The sequence below is a fragment of the Lytechinus variegatus genome, chromosome 6, assembly GCF_018143015.1.
Source record: "Lytechinus variegatus isolate NC3 chromosome 6, Lvar_3.0, whole genome shotgun sequence".
Classification (NCBI taxonomy): Eukaryota; Metazoa; Echinodermata; class Echinoidea; order Temnopleuroida; family Toxopneustidae; genus Lytechinus; species Lytechinus variegatus.
In genome coordinates, this window is record NC_054745.1 from 14,951,704 (window position 1) to 14,972,772 (window position 21,069).

The 21,069-nt window shown below is 36.8% G+C and overlaps 1 protein-coding gene across 1 annotated transcript; it reads right to left on the reverse strand.

The window, feature by feature from the left end:
• Window positions 1-1,786: 1,786 nt before the first annotated feature.
• Window positions 1,787-15,214, reverse strand: LOC121417070 (aqualysin-1-like). The gene is made up of 9 exons (XM_041610637.1): window positions 15,108-15,214; window positions 13,586-13,721; window positions 11,473-11,616; window positions 8,672-8,804; window positions 7,121-7,239; window positions 5,185-5,329; window positions 3,875-4,059; window positions 2,627-2,798; window positions 1,787-2,080 (listed from the first exon to the last, which is right to left on the reverse strand). The coding sequence occupies exons 2-9, from the start codon at window positions 13,703-13,705 to the stop codon at window positions 1,944-1,946; spliced, it is 1,155 nt and encodes a 384-aa protein (XP_041466571.1). The 5' UTR covers window positions 13,706-13,721; window positions 15,108-15,214; the 3' UTR covers window positions 1,787-1,943.
• Between the last annotated feature and the right edge of the window lie 5,855 nt (window positions 15,215-21,069).

A 21,069-nucleotide genomic window follows, 5' to 3' on the forward strand; every position in this document is an offset into this window, starting at 1 on the left:
ATTTTCTGAGCGAAATAGTGATTTTGAATTCAATTTGACGGGAATAGTTTCATTGAGAATGATTTAGACGTATTCTTTAAGGACCCTTGCAACGTAATTCTAGATGAATATTAATGTACTTTACCAGCTATACACAATTCAGCTTTCAATAAGCGGATCAAACAATATCAAAATTAATGATCAGTTATAACTTGTCAATAATGAATAAGTAAGTCAATACAATACCCGATCGAGATCCAAATAAATCAATAAACCAAACAATAAAATAATCAAGCAAGATAGTTCACATAATATATATTCGTCAATCACTCAATTTTCTAATCATTGACTGCCAACTTATCACCAAATCAATCAATCTCTCATGCAAACAATCAACCAATTAATCAATCTATCAATCAATCTCTCAATCAAATCAATCAGTCAGTTAGTCGGTCAATCAATTAATCAATCAATCTATCTATCAAATCAATCAATCAAATCAATCAATCAATCTACCAATCAATCTATTAATCAATCAATATATCACCCACTCAGTTAAACAACCAATGAATGAATGAATTAATTAATTAATAAATTATTAGATCAATCAATCAATCTACCAAATCATTCAATCAATCAATCAATCAATCTATCAAATCATTCAATCATTCTATCAATCCATCAATCAACCAATCTACTAATCACGCAATCAATCAACAATTCAACCAGCCAATCATTAATGATTACTCTATTGGTATTTAATACCAATAAATCAGTCAATCATTAATCTAACCAATCATTCAACCAATTAAACTAATCATTCATTGACTAACCAATATTAATCAATTAAATCAATCAACGATCAATTAGCCAATCCCTCAATAATCCAGACTACAATAAGACCAATGGCTCGCTAACTTTTTATTGAGGTAGGGAACCTTTAATAAAGAACTATAGGCGTTGTGGCGTGAGCCTGTAATCCAAGCTATGTGGGGGAAATTACAAATTGATGCGAGGTTTGAGGTTCGAGCCCTGGTCACGTCTTTCGGATGGTGACGCTATAAGTCGGTCCCAGACGTAAATAATCATATCTGATTGAAACACGTCTGACAAAACTCAAATACACACACACACACACATTTTAGAGTAAACCAGCTCCCATTTTACATGTAATTTCCACAATGTAGAATGGATAACGAGCGCATGATCATTGAATATGGAAAGATATTTCGCGTGAAAGCGGACTTCCCGCCCCTTTTGTATATCATGTATTGTATTGTATCAATTTTAATGTGTTGTATATATGTTGGGTCCCAATTCACAAGCACTGCTTCTTATAGGGGTCCAAACCTTTCATTTAAATTGTTTTACATTGTATTTTTCTTTGTTTTTATGATTGGTTGAATAAATAAACTGAAACTGAAGCTGACTATATAATACTTGTAATCATTATCCGTTTTATATACCCAGAGGTACTCTACTCTAAATACCTTATGATGTCCGGTTTAACTTCGACCATTGACGAACTCTGTGTTTAAATTATGTAAAGCCGAAGATTTCAACATATAGTTAACATTGTATATTTTTTTAATTGTAGTCTCTCCTCATTCCTTATAATGGTGCAGACATCTGTTTTATTTAACAACCCCGGTGGATGTTTCATAAAGCTGTTCGTAAATTCGACTGGTGATCCTTTCTTTTATTGGTAGCTGGTATATTCATTAGCGATAGTAGGCGCGTAAGAAAGGGTCACCAGTCGTTCTTAAAGTCGCTTTAATTTACGAACAGTTTTATGAACCCCCCCCCCCCGGAAAATAATAAATGATTTGGGCGTCAAATGAGTTGATAAATTGAGTATCTATTGTAAGAGATTTGTTTCACAACTGGCTTTCCATAGTTAAATCAAAACTTCAGACCGGATATTAGTTTAAACTCGAGTTCAGAATAAGGGCTAATGCATTAACCTATCCAACGTAAAGGAGACGATTGGGTGAGCCCTTGGGGTCGCCAAGCTTCTCATCGCTGCAGCCATTTACGATTGCAGCGGTCACGTGTGCGGAGGTGAATGTTGGGTTCTTGCCGAGGACAAGAGCAGCGGCTCCTGTAGGAGAAATACATATAAAGAAGAGAGTAAATACAATGGTGTATACAGAAGGGAAATGGGGGTGGGTAGCCCCCCCCCAAAAAAAAAAATACGACCGAGAAATAAGAAAGGAAAAGGTAAAAGAAAAGAAATTAATTATTTCCTGAATACTATCTCAAAATAAATCACAAAAGTTTATTTCGTAATAGAACAATTTTTGCTCGCTAGCTCGCAACCTTTCATTAATTAGAAAAGAAAAAAGGAATAAAAAACAAAATCAATAACAAAATTAGACCGTCTTCGTAATAAAACAATTGTCGCTCGCTCGCTCGCATTTCTTTCATAATAAGGTCAGATACGCCATATCTGGCAACCGCAGAATTGTTGGCTTGTTGTTCAACTGAAGTGTCAACTATTTGTTTATTCATTCATTTTGATTTATTTACTCAGGGTGATCTCTTCAGTATAAAACTGCTTTACAAGAGAAGAGAGCTCTGTAAGAATACATATTTTTTTTAAATTACATTATTACTCTTATTGCTCTCTATAACTAAAGTACTATACCTGATACATGAGGGCACGCCATGGAGGTCCCGCTGGCTACATAGGTTTCTGTCCTGGAGCTGTGCCAGATACTGGTGATGTCAACACCTGGAGCGAAAAGGTCAACGCACTCTCCGTAGTTCGAGAAGTAAGCTCTAGTGTCACTGCTATCGGAGGCACCTACAGTGATGGCCTACGTAAGTCATCAAATAAAATGAATTAGATTTGCACGAACATTTTATTCAATAAACAGTGTTTGATTAAAGGTATACGTTCCCCGGATTCAAGAGGGCGCTGTGTAGCCTAATTATGAACGCGTTGCTGACGGTGCCTACTTCCCATAGACACCACCGTTATACGATGCTTATACGCATGTGCTATGTTCTGAATGCCCGAATTTTGACGATTGTCATTTCGCGTATGCTTCGGCAGCTGTTCGATGATCTTGGCAGGTAGGCTCCGCCTCCTTCGGCTTTGTGAAGTGACGTCAGGAGATGTTTGGTCCGGCGCCAATGTAGATAGTCAAAACAGCACAGCGCATGTGTATTGTACATGTGATGCATGCGCGGCAGCTGTTCGCAAATTACCTCCATGATCTCCGTAATGCAGGTGGTGGCTAGTACAGCACAGTTCCACAGCAAACTCTTGAATCCCTGGAACGTAAACAGGTCTATATCATTTGGAAAGTTCATGAAATTCTGTTTTTAGGAACTACATAATTATGTTTCTTCGTAAACATCTTGATTACAGCCACTGGCAGGCTTCAGGCCCCCCCCCCCAAACTTTTTTTTCCAAAGCCATGTACAAAAACGTAAAAAAATACCACATGGTTGTGATATTTTGCATGATCATCCCCCCCCCCTAGCTCACTTTCAAAACTGTTCCGCTGCCCCTGAACTCACAATAACGCATCGTTTTACATGCACTCGCGCCTCACCAGCCAAGCTGATCGATGCGTAAAAAATTACCTTATATTCTGTCCTTGAATATTTATGAGGCGTAATCTGACTGAATAAACCTTATTAGGTACCATCTACGTTATACCATGGTCACATTTTGTTCTACGGTGGCCGTACGTCGAGTCGAAAACAGTCGTTTTATTCATTTTTATTCAAACAACCAATAGCTGGTACAAAAAATGTTAAAACGGCTGTTTTCTACTCGCCGTACGGCCGCCGTAAGAACAAATGTGATCAAGGTATAAGTAATGTTAGCCCTTGTTATAATTTTTTTGGGGGGATACGATTACGGGAAGCAACGCGTACTCACATCCGGGACATTGGCGGGAGAGAATGTGCATGCGTCTGCATCGCTATTTCCAGCGGCCACACTAACTATTACACCCGAATCGATCATGCCTTGAGTAGCCCGGTCGACAAACGGGTTCTTGGCTCCACCCAAAGACATTGAAGCCACTGCTGGGTGGATCGCGTTCTTTGTGACGTAATCATAAGCTGGAACGACAAGCAACAACAATTTGGAAGAAAACATTCCGTTTCAGGTGAGATGTCGAAAAAAGTCAATTATGCATACAAAATTCAAAACATGATGATTACAGCTGAAAAGCTGAATTGACAGAATTTTACAAAATATTAAACATAAACATGAAATTCACAAATATGCAATATTACAAAATAATAAGAACATCACAACAATTACAATATAAATTTAACACATTTATTACGGCACACTCTAGATTTCTAGGATTTAAAATAAACCCAAATCGGCTGTGAGTAGTGACCAACCAAATGTTGGATTTATTTTTAATCTTAAATAAGGACTTAATTTCAAATCTGAACAGATTGAAATGAAAATCTTGTTAGCTTTATATTTGAATCTACAAGTCAGATTTTAATCTAAATCCAGTATTTGACTGGGCACTATTCACAGCTCATCTGGATTTATTTTGTATCATTGGCACTTAGAGTGTATAATTAAGATAATAGTGCAATGTGAGATAAGATTTGAAAAGCTATTGGAAGAAGCTTTGTACTCTAGACTGAGAAGGTTGAGCGGTACTTCAATATCAAATTGTAATGATCATGTCATATGTATTTTAGTAGCTGAAAACACTTAATGACTTATAAACGTTTGTAATATTTGAAAGTTGGGTTAGATGGCACTTGGGTTTAGTATGTAAGCATTACTGACCATTTTCAAAGCATTCGATGGACTCTAAGGCTTAATTTTGTGACGTCACAAGTAAGCAGCTTTCGATGTGTCATGTGACATAAATTCCATAAAATTACGTAAAATTCACATTTCTTTTTTAAATTGAGAATGATCACACCTGTGCATTCTATATTCATTAGCAGACATACTTTTTCCCATTTTTTATTCTTAAAGAATAATTTGCTCGCTCATCAAAAACCATTCACAAATAGGAATTTATGGAAAAGACCTACATTATTACAGCTTCTTGCATGTTGCGTCACAAAGTTAAAACTATAAATACTCTTGACTCTGTTAGTCTTCGACAGGTTTGGCAAAATTATCTACACCAACGAACGTAGAGGGCATCAACACTTTGCAGTACTGTGAAGTGCTGGAGCCCTCTACGTTCATTGATCTACGCGTACCTGATGTGATGTCAGTGAGTATACCGAATCCAACGCAACTCAAGGCACGAACTCCAATTATAGTTGCGCCTTTAGCGACACCGTACTTGGTCCCAGCAACCGTCCCGGAACAATGCGAGCCGTGACCGTTGCAGTCAATACCATACTGTATTAAATAAAAGTACAAATATACAATATAAAACGTTGGGCCTGGGGCCCGTTGCAGAAAGAGTTGCGTTTAAACGCAAGTCAAAAAAATCAAACGCAAGTCCCAAATGCGCGCTGTTGATTGGTTGATAATCAAGTTGCGCATGATTTTTAGAGTTGCGATTGATTGCAACTCTTTCTGCAACGGGCCCCTGGTCGTACAAAAGCTGCGATTGATCCGATTAACCATAACTATAGAAAGACAGCAACATCAACATCTCAAATGCATGTTTGCTTGAAATATCATTATGCTGTAAATTCATGCATTAATTGATTTCTTGAAAATTCAGTGTGCTTCTCTTTATTTCTTGGCAAAGGACATTGCACAATTTATTTTGTTAAACAAATTATGACACCAATGGCTTTCCATACAGTTGAGGTTGATCGGGTCAATCGTAACTCTTCGTAAGACGGGGCCCGGATTGCTGTAGCTTTTATACGAAGGGGGTCATTATTATTATCATTTACTGAATCAAGACTGTAGCAAAGTCAATTTTGGGAAAAGGAAACTCGATGTACACTCAAGCCTGCAAGCAAGAAATTCTTCGGCCAATGGGCTTGGTAACCCAGATCATATTCGGTTTGCATGTATACGTTTACCTTATAATCCGACGATTCGTACACTGTCTATAAAACTCCCAAGAATGTTCTGTAATCTGACTGGTCCAAATCGGATCACATGATATTCAGCGAATTGCACTATTGTATTCAAAAGTATCCTGCACTCTGACGTCAGAGTGCAGGATAGTGCGAGGTCTGGAATTATCTAGAATTTAGATCAAATATAGCATTCGGGGCAACTTGGTAACACGGGAGAGGGGGGGGGGAGTTATAAAACAAACACTACACGCATTCTCATAGAGGACATAGATAATGAACTCTGTGCTCGACTCGCCACTTGGATATACCGCAGTCGGACTTGCGGACCTCGGTGCGGTATATCCACTAGCTCTTCTCGCACATCGTTCATTAATTGGTCCTGCAAACACGCGCTTTTATGTGCATTATTTTGTATAATATTTTCTACTGGTAATTTGACAAGGTTTGGGAAACGGTTACCCGTATTGTATCCGGTTTTCATGCGCTAAATTCTATTAACCGATGGATCGGAGTCATCGGATTACCTCTAACACGTGCACTATTATGCTTTTCACACTACACCTTTTTTCCTTAACCCCGGCCGGGAAATTGGTGGGGCTAAGGGAGGGGAGGGGGGGGGTCTTAGCCCCACCAATATCCTGGGGTTAAGCTTAACCCACTTCGTTTTCACACTACGTTTTAATAGCAAAGTGGGCTAGCACGGTAAAGTACGGTACGGTTCTATTTGGCCCTGCTAAAAAGCAAGGTTAGCCGGCTTGTTATGGTGCTAGCACCACAATTGCGGTGCTAAGAGATGCAGTGTGAAACGAAACTTGGCTAAGGAAAAGTGGGGCTAAGCATTAGCCAATCACAGAAGTCAAAATTGCAAGTTAATCGCACTCTGTATGATAAAATCATCAATATTCATGACATGTGTGATAGTCCGGGTCCCGGGGTTAAGAAAGACAGTGTGAATACAAAAAAAAAGATAGTATGGGGTTAAGGAAATACAGTGTGAAAAGCACATATCTTAGCTTTTGTCATCATACCGAAAGTTTATCTGCGGGTAATTTGATACGGTTCGGGGAACGGTTATATCCGGATCGTGTCCGGTGTGCAATTTCCCGATCACCCGATGGTTCGGATTGATCCTTATCATATCAGAACTTACATCATCTTTGGTTTGGTCGTCCTCCCGGGCATCAAATCCGACAAATACCCGACCTTCTAGATCCTCGTGTATTGTGTTGACACCTGTATCGATCACATAGACGTGAACGCCACTACCATCTGTATAGATTGTACAAAAAAAATAGCAAGGGAAAATGGGTGAATTATAGGATAAATAAAGGGAAAATTGGCCTAAAATAAAAATGATATGCATAAAGGGGGAAATATCAAACAAGTTATAATGCTGAAAATTACATTAAAACCGTACGTAGTTTAGGAAAGTTGTTATACCTTAGACTTTCATTGTTTGTTTTTTGGGGGGCAAAATCTGTATAACCAGGATGATAGTAGAAATTGGAACCGGAGTGAATGATATCAAAATAAGCACTGATATGTTTATTTTTTTTCTTTTATTATCATCATTGTTTACTTTTTAAGATGTCAGCTCTGTTTCAATTAAACAGTGAGAGGTTTTACACTGTATAGTGGACAAAGTAAACAGGCGGGTAAAAATGTCCATATTAAACATTGTGAAGATAATTTCACACATTGGACACGGTGTGTTTCATTGGTAAACTATGCATATCAAATACTGTGGTGTTTGATTGGTGTAAAGAGCACCAGTCATTTTACACCGGTGTTTATTTTTGGGTGTTAAATAGTTAAATAACAAACATGTATCATCGTATTACTTGTTCCATAAGATGTTATTACAATAGTGTTGGTTGTTACTTCTACACTATATATTGTGTTATGATGTGATCCTCTAGCTACCTAGACTGGTGTCAGTTAAACACACAGCTTTTACACGATGCGAAAAGCGATTAAGAATGGTAAATTAGTGGAATTTAACAGTGTGGACAGGAATTTCACATTGCGTTCCATACTGTAAAAACACCATATTACACACTGTGAAATAAGACCTTATTAGCACGTATTCTGAAATTCGGTTTTGATTTCAACTCTACTCTACATGGTTTACCTATGGAAAGCCAAACAGAACATAAATCTCTACGAACACAATCAATATCAGGTCATTTGACGCTCATAGAATGAGACCAAAGCCTAACTTAAACCTGACTTCTGGGGGTCCGCTGCAGAAAGAGTTGCGTTTAAACGCAAATATCAATCGCAAGTCCCAAATGCGCGCTGTTGATTGGTTAAAAATCAAGTTACGCATGATTTTTAAAGTTGCGTTTGATTTCAACTTTTTCTGCAACGGGCCCCAGAATACATGACCAAGAGGGAGATTTTTTTTGCATCTCGACGCAAAGTAGATTCAAGAACACATTAATTCATTTAAAAGTGCCCGTCAAATGACAAAGAACGAATGGGAGGGCTTTGTCGAAAATTGGTCAGCAGGATCAACGTCCTGTGTTTCTGAGGTGACGAAAAATGAAAAATATGTCGTTTGCCAAGAGACCGAGACGACAATGCTATTTTGCTTCACCGATTATAGACAAAGACTTATTGTTTACAATGTATTTTCTATGTTTTTAAAACCGTTCTGCTTCGCGGCGGTGCGTAAACACCCTATTGTTACGTCATTTACCTCCATCCGGTGTGTAGACATCATCGAGGGGTAGATCTCGTTGATCGATGCGATCAAGACCCCACGATTCTACAGACTGGGTCTTGAAAATAGTTTCTTGGTGAATGTAATCAACCGCATCCAGTCCTCTCACCTGATAAACAGAGGCATAAAATGCATAGAATGTTATCATGAACCAACGAACGTAGAGGGCAGCAACACCCACAGTAACTCTGCAAAATGTTAGGCAAAATAACCTTTCTCTGATTAACATTTATGATAATATTTTAGCTATTTTTTCTTGTACAATTATGTGCAAAAGAGATTATTTCTATTCTGTTCAGGGAAAATGTCTTTTTTTTTTACAAAGTTTGTTTTATTTGTCGAATGATGATTTTTTTTCGTTGCTTTCACATTGGTATGGAAGAAAAAATGGGCAGTTTCACAACATTTCACAACTTCATTTATTATAATTCTGAAAATTTGTAAGCTCATTGATATTGATATACATGTTAAAAACATTGATTCGTATGAATTACGATTGTAAATTATTGATTTGAAAGAGGAAAATAAATCAGAGATTCAAAACAAAAGAAAGTGTGACGCCCTCAACGTTCGTTATTTGAAATAATGAAAGTAAAATTATGGTGCAGCTGATCGTTTAATAAAAGAGTACAAATAGTATCAGAGTATCAGTGAGAGTGCGACAGAGAGGCTTTGAAATATGATTGGTACAAACATTTCATCCACGAACAATCATGAACAAAAGCAATTGAAAAAAAAACCAAGCTATACTATTTAGGGTAATTCCATAAAATAATTATGTACGTCTGACCCCCTGTATGTGGAACCTTCATGAAATTTTCTGTCTCTGATTTTTGTCCTTTCGACAGTCTGTAATGCTCTCAAATGACCATGGCTTGTTGGTCAGTTTATGAAGTGAAGTAATTCTCGAGAAAAATGGAGGTTGGACGTAAAAAAAGGTTGATTATTTTATGGAATTGCCCATAATGAAACGCTCATTGTATCCACATAATAATGGCAGAAAGAGGAATAGAGGTTGAGAGAGGGGTGGGGCAGGGGAAGGAGGGATAGATTGAAAGAAATAGAAGATGGAGAGAATTGTAAATGGGAGTGAGGGGGGTCAAAGAGGAGAGGGGAAAATAATCCGGTAGGGTGGGGAGGGGAGTGGAGAGGGAGAGAGAGCGAGAGAGAGGGAGAGAGGGGGAGAGATGTGATATTAACTTCTATTATTGGTTATTTGTCGAAAATGAAAAGGAGAACCTCCGCATGAGAAGACTTCTTTCAGTATAATAATGGAATGACCTATCATATTTTTCATAGTTCAGATTTAATTTGATTTGATTTAATTGACTTTATGTAACTCATTTCACAAGTATACACACTCTAAAACACTAATTAAAATTTACCTGATATTGGGTAGAAAGCATGTTTTATGGGCTTTATTTTAGAAACCCATTTTGGGCTATGTCAACGCAACATTGCGTAAAATTGACAAAATATTGGGCATCTTTTTACCCAACCAACATGCATATTGTCATTTTACCCAATGTTGGGTAAGCCCTTTTCTCTAGATTGAATAATAATTCAAGGGTTTATTTGCACGATATATCAAATGCAGTCTTTAAATCCTATACTGTTCTAAATTAAGAATATTCAAACTAACTTGCATTATATCATACTGTCGGCGCGTTAAGCTAACACTAAACAAATAAACTTATCAATTTAGGCCAACTTGTAATCTATTTCGATAAAGAAACAACAGGTGCAGATTTTCACATTATTATAACAATATTATGAAACTAAATCAATTCTACCTTCGTATAATTATCTCGATGCCGAAATGTTATATTTCATACGCAGCAGGCTTTCTCATTCACTCATTCGCATTCACTTTGTTGCTCTTTTGGTTTCTCAATGTCTATATTCCTTGTTCAAGTAGGCCTATTCTTTGATTTTTTTATATATCTCTAATTTAATTTCGATTACTAGCTCTTTATTTTCTTTAATATTGATTACAATTACAAATGTGGGTGCGTCGTGGTCTAGTGGTTCTGACTCTCGCCTTTGAAACAGAGGGTCGTGTGTTCGAATCGTAGCCATGGCGTATTTTCCTTTAGCAAGAAATTTATCCACACTTTGCTGCACTCGACCCAGGTGAGGTGAATGGGTACCCGGCAGGAGTAATTCCTTGCATGCACTGAGCGCCGGTGATGGTAGCTCGAGCTAAAGCCGGGGTAATAATAGCAGCGCTTTGTATCCTCTGGCAAAAAGCGCTTTATAAATCCAGCTATTATTATTATTATTATTAAATAACACGACAACTTCTCTGCCCATTGTATTTTTACATTTTAAAGTAATTCGTATAACACACCCTAAGACCAATACAGGTGGACTGCACCAGCGTACCTAAGGGGGTGGGGGGCAGACTGCTCCCATTGATCCAGGGGACGCCCCCCTCCCCCTTGAGAAGCAAAATGAATAATTTGTAATGTAAAAAAGCAATGAAAACAGACGTGTGCCCCCTCTTTTGACCTTGAAGACCTTTTTTTTTTGCTTGTCAATTTTTTTTCTGGTACGAAAATATAATATATATTTTTGACCCCTTTTGGAAAATCCTGGGTACGCCGCTTGTGGACTGTATAGGGGAAACAAAATCAGGTGGACTGGACAATGGCCATTCGAGATCTGCATTTACTTTCAATCCTAAAGATTCATTTTTAAATCTTAAAGGTTTTAAACTTAAATTCCCCGAGATCTGAATTATACTAAGTGCTAATACCGATTTGAACGTTACTTACGATCTCAACAAGTTCGTCGCTAAGCCTCGCACTGAATCCCTTGATTGCGTAGTAGAACCGGCGATAGACCTTTCCTTGGAACAGTTTGAATGAAGGGAGGTCGACCAGCTTATCAACCACTGCGTCGACATCATCCACGTCATCCTAAGATTTCAATACACGATTAATATTTACACAGTAAAGACACTGTTTGAAATACAGAACGATGTTTACTATAATGTTATGGACGTAGTTATAACAGTTAAAACACCCACGCTTAATCTGTTGAGAATTAATTGAAAATTAAACTCTGTTGATTAAAAATTTAAGCGTTTTATTGTAAAGGATTAAAAATAAATCGAGATCGACTGTGAATGGTAATCAGCCGAATATTAGACTTGTTAGATATAGAATAAAACATCATGGATTTAGATATAAAGCTAAAAGATATGAATTTTAATCTTTTGAGTTTTGAAAGTTCGTCCTTAAGATTGAAAATAAATCTCGTATTCGGCTGGTCATTATTCACATACTCTTGAACTGTTGGGCAGCATACTGTCCACACAACTATTGGTTAAAAAAATATCCAACTCTGGGTAGTTTCAACCAAATCTGTGTAGTTTTCACCCAAAGCACACATTATTGGTTTAAAACTACCCAGAATTGGTTAAAGTTTAACCAATTGTTGTGTGGACAGTATGTTTTCTGAGTGCAGCTGAACTGGATTTATACTGAACTTTCGAAATTTAGAGTGGTATTAAGTTAACCCCGCTATCAAAATGAGATTTGAAACGCTCAGTATTATACCCCTGCCGATGACGATTGCTTAAGACACGCAATAAGGTCAAGTACACCCCAGACAAAACGTTGATTCGAATCAACATAGAAAAATCAAACTAGCGTCATCATCTGAGTCAACTGTAAAATAAGAAAATTATGACAATTTAAAGTTTTGCTTTATTTTTCCACAAAACAGTTACATGCACAAATCAGGGGCATGATAATGAGAGAGTTAATGGCGTTCCCTCAACACACTCACTGTTTACTACTATTATTATTTTTATCAATGTTGGAATTGTGCAATGCTTCAAGTTTTAGAGATTTGACAATAACGACCAACTTGACTGAACCGTAAGATTGATTTTCAAAATGGGAATATCACATGTCAGGGAGGAATAAGAATAAGAACAAAATAACGATAAGAACAAAATTAAGAATATTACATAGGTTCTTGATTGTAATAAAATACAAACGAAATAGTGAGTGGGTGACGTCATCAGTCCCATGATATGAATACCAATGAGGATGGGCTTTTCAGATAAAACCAACGAACGTAGAGGGCAGCAACACACGACGCTTGTGTGTTGCTGCCCTCTACGTTCGTTGGATAAAACTTTGAGAATGTCATAACTTTCTTATTCAACACCTGCTTTTGATGAAAATTAATATTCAGCGTGATGCTCGTTAGATTTTTTCCATTCAAATAAAAATTTATCGGGGAGGACGTGTTTTTTATAACGAAAGTATTAATATTATTTTCAAAACTGTCTGATAGACTCTTTTGAATTATAATTCCGGTTACAGACCTTATCCATTTGTAGAATATCCGCTAATTAGTGTATCTTCGCTTTATGCCATTAGACGAATCATTAATGAACCGAATTTTCTTTTGAAAAAAAGTATAACGACTCTAGACCAAACTGAAAAGAGATGAAATAGGTTCAGCCCATAGACTATCTGATCAAAAGAAACACCCTTCAAACCGCTTGCCCATCTGGTTCACTTTTAAATATTAGTATTAATCGAGGCGATCTTTTATATTGCTTTCTAAACTTTTACTCCACTATGTCTATTATTTGCAATATAATTTGAATTTGTAATACCATGGCAAATATATAATTAAAATAGATTGCCTGATTTGAAATGTTCGTTGCCAAATCAGGCAATCTATTTTAAGTATATTTAGATTCTTTCCTCAAATCTATAATCTTACTCCACTATGTCTATTATTTGCAATATAATTTGAATTTGTAATGCCATGGCATGCTCATGTATATATTTCGTAGAAATCTAAATTCAAATCTAATATGTGCTTGAATAGATTGCCTGATTTGGCAACGAACATTTCAAATACCTTGATCTTTATAACGAAACGTCCCCTGATCCCATCGTTCGCTTCATCCACTCGGTAGACCGGAGCCAGCGCAACGGCAGTGGCAACCACAGATAACATGCAAGCAGCGAAAAGTTTCATGGTGCTCGAGCGTTTGCTGTTTGGGATAATTTGTGAAATTAGAAAGTTGTGATGTTTTTACAGTTTAGCTTGCTTCACACAAAGCAGTTGTATGGACAACTCGGCGATATAAAATGAGAGATTAGACTGCATCACTCACGATTTTTTATAGTCATGTGAAACAAATTCTTCTTTCACTTGTGGAATGGCTTACCACGCTTAGGACATACAATCAAATAAATGTCATAAAAATCAGACTATAGGCCTATTTTTTAAAACTATCTCACTGGCAAACATTTATAATTCCGATTTAACTCAATTCACCCAATTCAAAATAGTTTATACATGTAAACGAAAATGCAATCGGGGCAGGTTGTAATGAAAAGAATACAATTTCAAGCAGGCCTGAATTAATCAAATATTGTTCTAAATCATTTGCAAGCATTCTTGCTGATAAACACTTCAGAATTTCTTCCAACCATTTCCTATTTTTATATATATTGGGTTTTATTGCGATAAAACTAAAAAAATACCATCACAAGCAGTCAAAGACTGAAATGTGCGATTGTTTACATGTACAAATAGGAGCATAACAAAATATAAAGTAAACATCATAGATACACTGTTAGAAAAAATAAAAGAAGTTCCTGCAGCAGAGTCTCGAGAACACCTGTAATCTTACCGAACTGCGTAATAATCATTCTGTAAATTCATAAAACAAGAATTTTTCTGCAATTTAACAGAACAGGTCTGTTTAAAAAGGGGAAAAGGGTGTTTTATTCAAGGAAATTTGTAAGATTCCATACATCAAATACCAATTTCCTGTAAGATTACGCAATTCGGTAAGATTACAGGTGTTCTCGAGACTCTGCTGCAGGAACTTCTTTTATTTTTTCTAACAGTGTACAAATTCAAATACAATGCAGATCAGTGAAAAAGAAATGTATCATAAGTAAATGGCAAAAGACATAACATAATTACTTCAAGGTGTCACCAATGAAGAATAGTGGGAGGGAAAGATTAAGAATGAAAGAGGAGAGAGGAGAGCAAAAGGACGAGAAAAGGGAAACAAATACAATAAGTCAAAAGAAAAGGGAAAGCAAGAGGCGGAAACTGGAAAGAGAAAAAAAGGCAACCTTAAGAATAAAAACTCATTATACAATACAAGATATTAACAGTGGTAATAATAACTGAAGCAAATACATATTAAGGGAAAGGGAAAGTAGAGATGACAATATAGACTCCCTGGAAACTGACAAATATTTTAACATTGACATTATTATCATGCAAGAAGTGTCGGCACTATGTTTTCTATTATAATACCAGAAATCGAAATTGTCTACAATATCAATTATGCTGTATTATGATAAATATATACATCCGCGACAAAAATGGAGCAAAGACCGGGTATTTATCTACTTACCTTTCTCGCCAATGAGCCTCTATTGTAAGAATGACAGCGCTATCCCCTAACACGCCTATTTACAGTACCATTCAGGAGCCAATGCCTTCTGTTATATGATATCTCTGATAAAAGATAATAACCGAAATACTGTTTGCATAAGAGTTTTATTTTAATTAAAGAGACCACAATTTTTTTTCTCAAACTTGCATGATCAGAAGAAAACATTTTATATCAAAAAATGAATTGTAAAAATTATTTTGTGTAGGGTTTTTTCAGTTATTTAGTTGATACCCCCACCCATGGCCCAGAGAAACAGATGGCACTGGGAGACGTTAATTTTATTTAATTGTTTATTTATCTAATTAATTAATTTATTCATTTATTTATGTATTCATTCATGCATTTATTTATTTATTTATTCATTTATTTGATTATTTATACATCTATTTGTTTACTTATTTTTAATTTATTTATTAATTCATCATTATTCTATTATCATTTATTTATTGTTTGCTTGCCATTTTTCCAAACCCAGCATCCCTTTTTCAAAAATCTTTCTTCCCCAGTGAGGGGACATGATTTTTTACTTCTCACAGCAGGCATCTGTCGAGTGCAGCACTTTATATCAAGATTGGAGCTTGAACAAAAAAAAAGAAAAATCAAGTAACGCAAATGCGATCAAACGTGGCGATCGAGCTATAAAGTTTTATTTTCATTATGGCAAGTTCCCCCAAGTTTGCGCACATGCGTATCTGCGCGATTCTAGTAAAAGAAAATACGCAGCGAGCACGATCTTTAAACATGCAATACATAGACAGGTATTCATTAAAAAAAAATCCGACTCAAAATGGTGGGAAAATAATGAATTTCGGGCATTTCATGTGACGGCCTCAAAATGCAGCCTTTCTCATCAAAATCCCCGAATCGTGTGCAAAGTGAATGAGTGCGCAGACATGGGGTACCATTTTTTTTCAATCTGAAAATTACTGCCCGAGGTTTATTCCAGAAAATCCTATATTTTCTTTCATTTTTTAATGAGAAATTTGGTACACTTACTCTTAATGATATAAGGAACATTATCAACTGAAAAAAAAGTGAAATAAGAAGAAATTCATATTAAATATCATCTAAAATTGTTAGGTGCGCAGACTTGGGGCCCACCATCACACTTTATTATCATTACCTTGTTCAAGGCCATGATGTAGACATCAAATTCCGTTACACAAAGGTTTGCGATTGATTGCAATCCACGAAATATTTTTTTTTCTTTCTTACCTAATTATATCAAGCGACGAAGATTATTAATTTAGTATCTATTTTTCTGCGAATATTTGAGTTGAGAGTTTGCACAGCAAAATTTGACTACTTTTGATCTCTTTAACAAAGTCTAATCTCCGGCGCAGTCTTATCTTTTACAGTTTCGTAATTCAGGTATATCTGTCTTGGCATGCATTTTAATCGGCCACATGGGATTGAATAATAATTAATTTGTTTGACTTTAACAGGTGTTACTGAGTTACAACTTAATTCCTACGATAAACATACAGATTCGGAGTTTAGCAGAAGATAGAGTTGTCCCTATAGCGAAATAATACGACAATATCGAATTAATACTGCAGCAAAATCTCATATGGTACGGACTAAGGGTTTCTTTTCTAAAACAATATTTGAAATTTAAAATGTGAAATGTATGTATTTACACAAAGTCATTATCATGTTCACTCATGAGTACAGTGACACGGATATCATAATTATGCAACTCGTTTAAACAAGGAGTTTAGCTTGTCTAAAATCTTACACATATTTAGACGCCTTTCCCCTTTAACTTTCTCACTCAATACCCCAGCTTCTTCTTTTGCACTTCTTCTGCTAATCTTCTTCCTCTTCTTTTTCTCCTTCTCCTTCTTCTTCTTCTTCTCCTTCGTCTTCTTTTTCTTCTCCTTCTTCTGCTTATCTTCTTCTTCTGCTGCTGCTTATCTCCTTCTTCTTCCTTCTTCTTCTTCTTTTTCTTCTTCTCCTTCTCCTTCTTCTTCTTCTTCTCCTCCTCCTTCTTCTTCTCCTTCTTTCTTCTTCTTGTCCTTCTTCTTCTCCTCCTTCTTCTTCTCCTTCGTCTTCTTTTTCTTCTCCTTCTTCTTCTTCTGCTTATCTTCTTCTTTTCCTCCTCCTTCTTCTTCTTCTTCTTCTGCTTATCTTCTTCTTCTTCCTTCTCCTTCTTCTTGTTCTTCGTCTTCTTGTTAATCTTCCTCCTCTCACTCTTCTTCTTCCTTCTTCTTTTTTAGGGGGATTGGGTCATTTGAAGTACGGTGTTGAAATCTGGTGTTGGGATTGACCTCGGAATATATGACGTATTTCCGGCAGTTTGTGTTGAGCTCTGGTGTTAAATGTAGTCTGCTGAACCGAGCATTACAGGTAGTGTTGACGATCTACGTGCAATTTCCCCATTCACCAACACCAACCCCGAAGGGTTTAGGGCAATCGTGATTTTCAAGTTCGGTGTTGGTGTTGATGAACTGCAGGCGGCAAACACGCTGAAACATCCCCGTATATAGTTAAGATGAGTGCAAATCAATAAAGTTTTATACTTTTTGATAAAAAATAATAGTTATGCTTTCTGATTATTGCAGTGATTCCCGGGGGGCCACTTCCATTCACGAGTGGATACCATGCGCGACCATGGGGTCTCGAAAAGCACCCTAAACACGTAATTTCCATATTCCATGTGCGCAATATAAATATCCTATATTATTATTATTATTATTCTGAAAATGCACCCCTTAACAAGTATTGGCGTGTGAAACCCTACCCTTAACAAGTATTGGAAACAAAACGATACTCTTGGCAAATATTCCCTGAAATGAACCCCTAAACAAGTACAGGAATGTTTTATTGTTACGGGTCCTTCGGTCGTCGATCGGCTTTACCTCACTTTGGTTTAGTGCGACCCACCTTCTACACCTCGCTCAAATAGGACTCTAAACACGTAGTGTTGGGGCAAAAAGGACATCCTTTATAAAACATTTTAATTTTGTTTTATCATCCCCGCAAATTCGACCCTAAACACGTAATTTTCATAGCGAAATAGATACCCTTTTTTCTTATTTTTGTGTTTTTGACACCCTTATCACGTTACGTACGTAACGTGGCCTATCGTGAAAAGGACATCCTTTTTACGTGTTTTTTTGGTCGCGCATGGTATCCACTCGTCAATGTAAGTGCCCCCCCCCCCCCGGGCAGTGATTTTAACCTTTACATTCTGTACGATAAGATTTTACTGCAATTTCTTCCTGATTTCACTTTCGTCGTCGAGAATTTCTTGCGTAAAATTGAGATGATCAGCTGCAACGCAGAGACGTGACTTTTTTTTTAAACAAGTGCACACCTAGTTACCAATAATGCATATAGCATTTCCATTTATTTGAAAGCAGGATAAAAGAGCATTGTAGATTAACTGCCTTGCTCACGGGCATAGGTGCCGCTGCCGGGGATCGAACCCCGGACTTTCCATGTATAGTCAGGCGCCTTAGACCACTCGGCCACGGCAGCTCCACTATTTTTTTTTTTTAAGTGCACACGAAGTAACCAATAATGCATATAGCACTTCCATCCATCTGAAAGCAGGATAAAAGAGCATTGTACATTAAATACTTTGCTCACGGGCATAGGTGCCGCGGCTGGGGATCGAACCCTGGACCCTAGTCGCTCAGCGTAACATCCAGTCTTCAGTATCGTATACAACCAGCTCTCATTCATCAAGATGTCTGGTCGCGGAAAAGGAGGAAAGGGTCTTGGAAAGGGTGGTGCCAAGCGTCATCGCAAGGTTCTACGAGACAACATCCAAGGTATCACGAAGCCTGCTATCCGCCGTCTAGCAAGAAGAGGTGGAGTCAAAAGAATCTCTGGTCTCATCTACGAAGAGACACGCGGTGTACTGAAAGTCTTCTTGGAGAATGTCATACTATCATGACGTCATAGGCTATCGATAAAGCGATCGGTATCGCTCCTCTGAACTCTACTAAACTTTAAAATAAATGGAAATGGTACATGTATATGCAATATTGGTAACTACGTGTGAACTTGTTAAAAAAAGAAAAGAAAACAACTGAACTGAACTAAAAAAAAAAAAAACTTAGGCCGAGTTTAATCTACAATGCTCTTTTATCCTGCTTTTCAATGAATGAAAAATGTTATAAGCATTACTGGTAACTTGGTGTGCACTTGTTAAAAAAACAAAAAAACTCGGTGTCGGTCCTCTGGAGCTCGGTTCAGCAGGCTTTTCACACTTTGAATACCAACACCGAACACCATACTTGAAATCCTCCGTTGTGAATTAAATGTCCTAACTTACCGACTGAAAGAAAGCTACGGGCAAAATGAACTGATATTTTTCAGCAGATTTTAAGATCTCGACTTCAAGATCTTTACAAATATACATTGTAAAGTATTTTAAAAATTGTTGTATTTAGACAAAGCGGCCTTTAATTATCAAAACTGATATAAATATTTTAAAATAGTTAACAAATCAAGGGATATATTTGACGATTCTAATCAACTAACTTCATAATAAAATATAAATATTTCGTATAATAAATGCATTGTATACTCAATTTAGTTTTTAACTCATTGGTTTGAATATGATCTTACTTTCCTTGGCAAAACTATGTCATGTATAAGTTATGAATAAGAAATGCGAAATAATTTTGATCACAAAAAATCGGCCAAACAAATATAATGTCATCATAATCGATCACATTAATAACTGCTTTTTCCGATTTTTCCCCACTCATAGTTAGTAAGAATGCGTATAGCATTTTTCATTTATTTAAATGAAGGACAAACGAGGATTGGGAATTTAATGACTTGCCCACGGACATTTAGTGCCGTACGCGGGGAACCCCGGACTTTCACTTACCCAGTGAGGCTTGTAAAAGGGGAAGTTCTGATTTAAAGTTTGTTGTAAAAAGAGCAGAGACAAAAAACAAATATTGGTAAAGGTTCGAGTAAAATCCATTTAAGATTAAGAAATTATTACAAATCTCATTTTTGGATCTGGGCGTCATGAACGAGCAGCTGCCCCATGAGCTAACATCACTGGCGCTCAGTGCATGCAATGAATTACTCCTGCCTGGTACCCATTCACCTCACCTGGGTTGAGTGCAGCACAGTGTGGATACATTTCTTGCTGAAGGAAAATACGCCATGGCTACGATTCGAACCCACGACCCTCTGTTTCAAAGTCGAGGGTCAGAACCACTAGACCACGACGCACCCATATATATAACAATAATGGTTATTTTTTTGCAAACCATTATTTCGGAGTAAAGGTCAAATTAGATTAAAATTGTAGACAGTCTTACGATTGCGAAGACGTCATTACGACTAGATTTTAAATTCTCTTCTTTTTTCTAATCAGGATGAGGGCATCGTCATAAATTTGAGCATAGGTACTTGTACAATGATTTAGAACTTTACACAGACATTCCATGTCACAATATTATTATCTTCTTCTGCTACGTTTTATTCCACCATAGAGTCGCAGACTGTTCGTAAGTTGTGCGCTGGTACTAGCAGACTATGACAATTCCTGTCCTTTAATGATAAAGATTGAATCGATCATAGGCTGGTTTGGCGAAATAATTGCATTTCAGAATAATAGTGATATTACCTTTTAAAAAATCGACATTTCGTCTAACATCCATTTGGTCCAATCATCACTTTGTCTAATCACCAGTTCGTCTATGACCATTCCGTCTCATAACCAGCTTGTCTAATACCCATTTCATTTTTATTTTTTTCGCCAAATTAACGATAAGACCAAATTGTATATGGACTAAATAGCTATTGAACCAACTGGTTATTAGACGAAATGGTGAGTGGACGAAATGGCAATTAGACCACGTGAATAGTGGACGACTTGGCCTAAGCCAAATGATAGTAGACGAGTTGGTAATAGACCGATTGAAAATAAACCGGAAAATTAGGT

Bases quoted from the DNA above. Each gene is read 5' to 3' on its own strand.
- LOC121417070 (XM_041610637.1), bottom strand. From the start codon at position 13,705: ATGAAACTTTTCGCTGCTTGCATGTTATCTGTGGTTGCCACTGCCGTT. The intron at 11,617-13,585 runs GTATTTGAAATG...TTGAAATCTTAG, and splicing joins GTTTCGTTATAAAGATCAAG to GATGACGTGGATGATGTCGA. The intron at 7,240-8,671 runs GTAAATGACGTA...CAATCTATACAG, and splicing joins TGTCTACACACCGGATGGAG to ATGGTAGTGGCGTTCACGTC.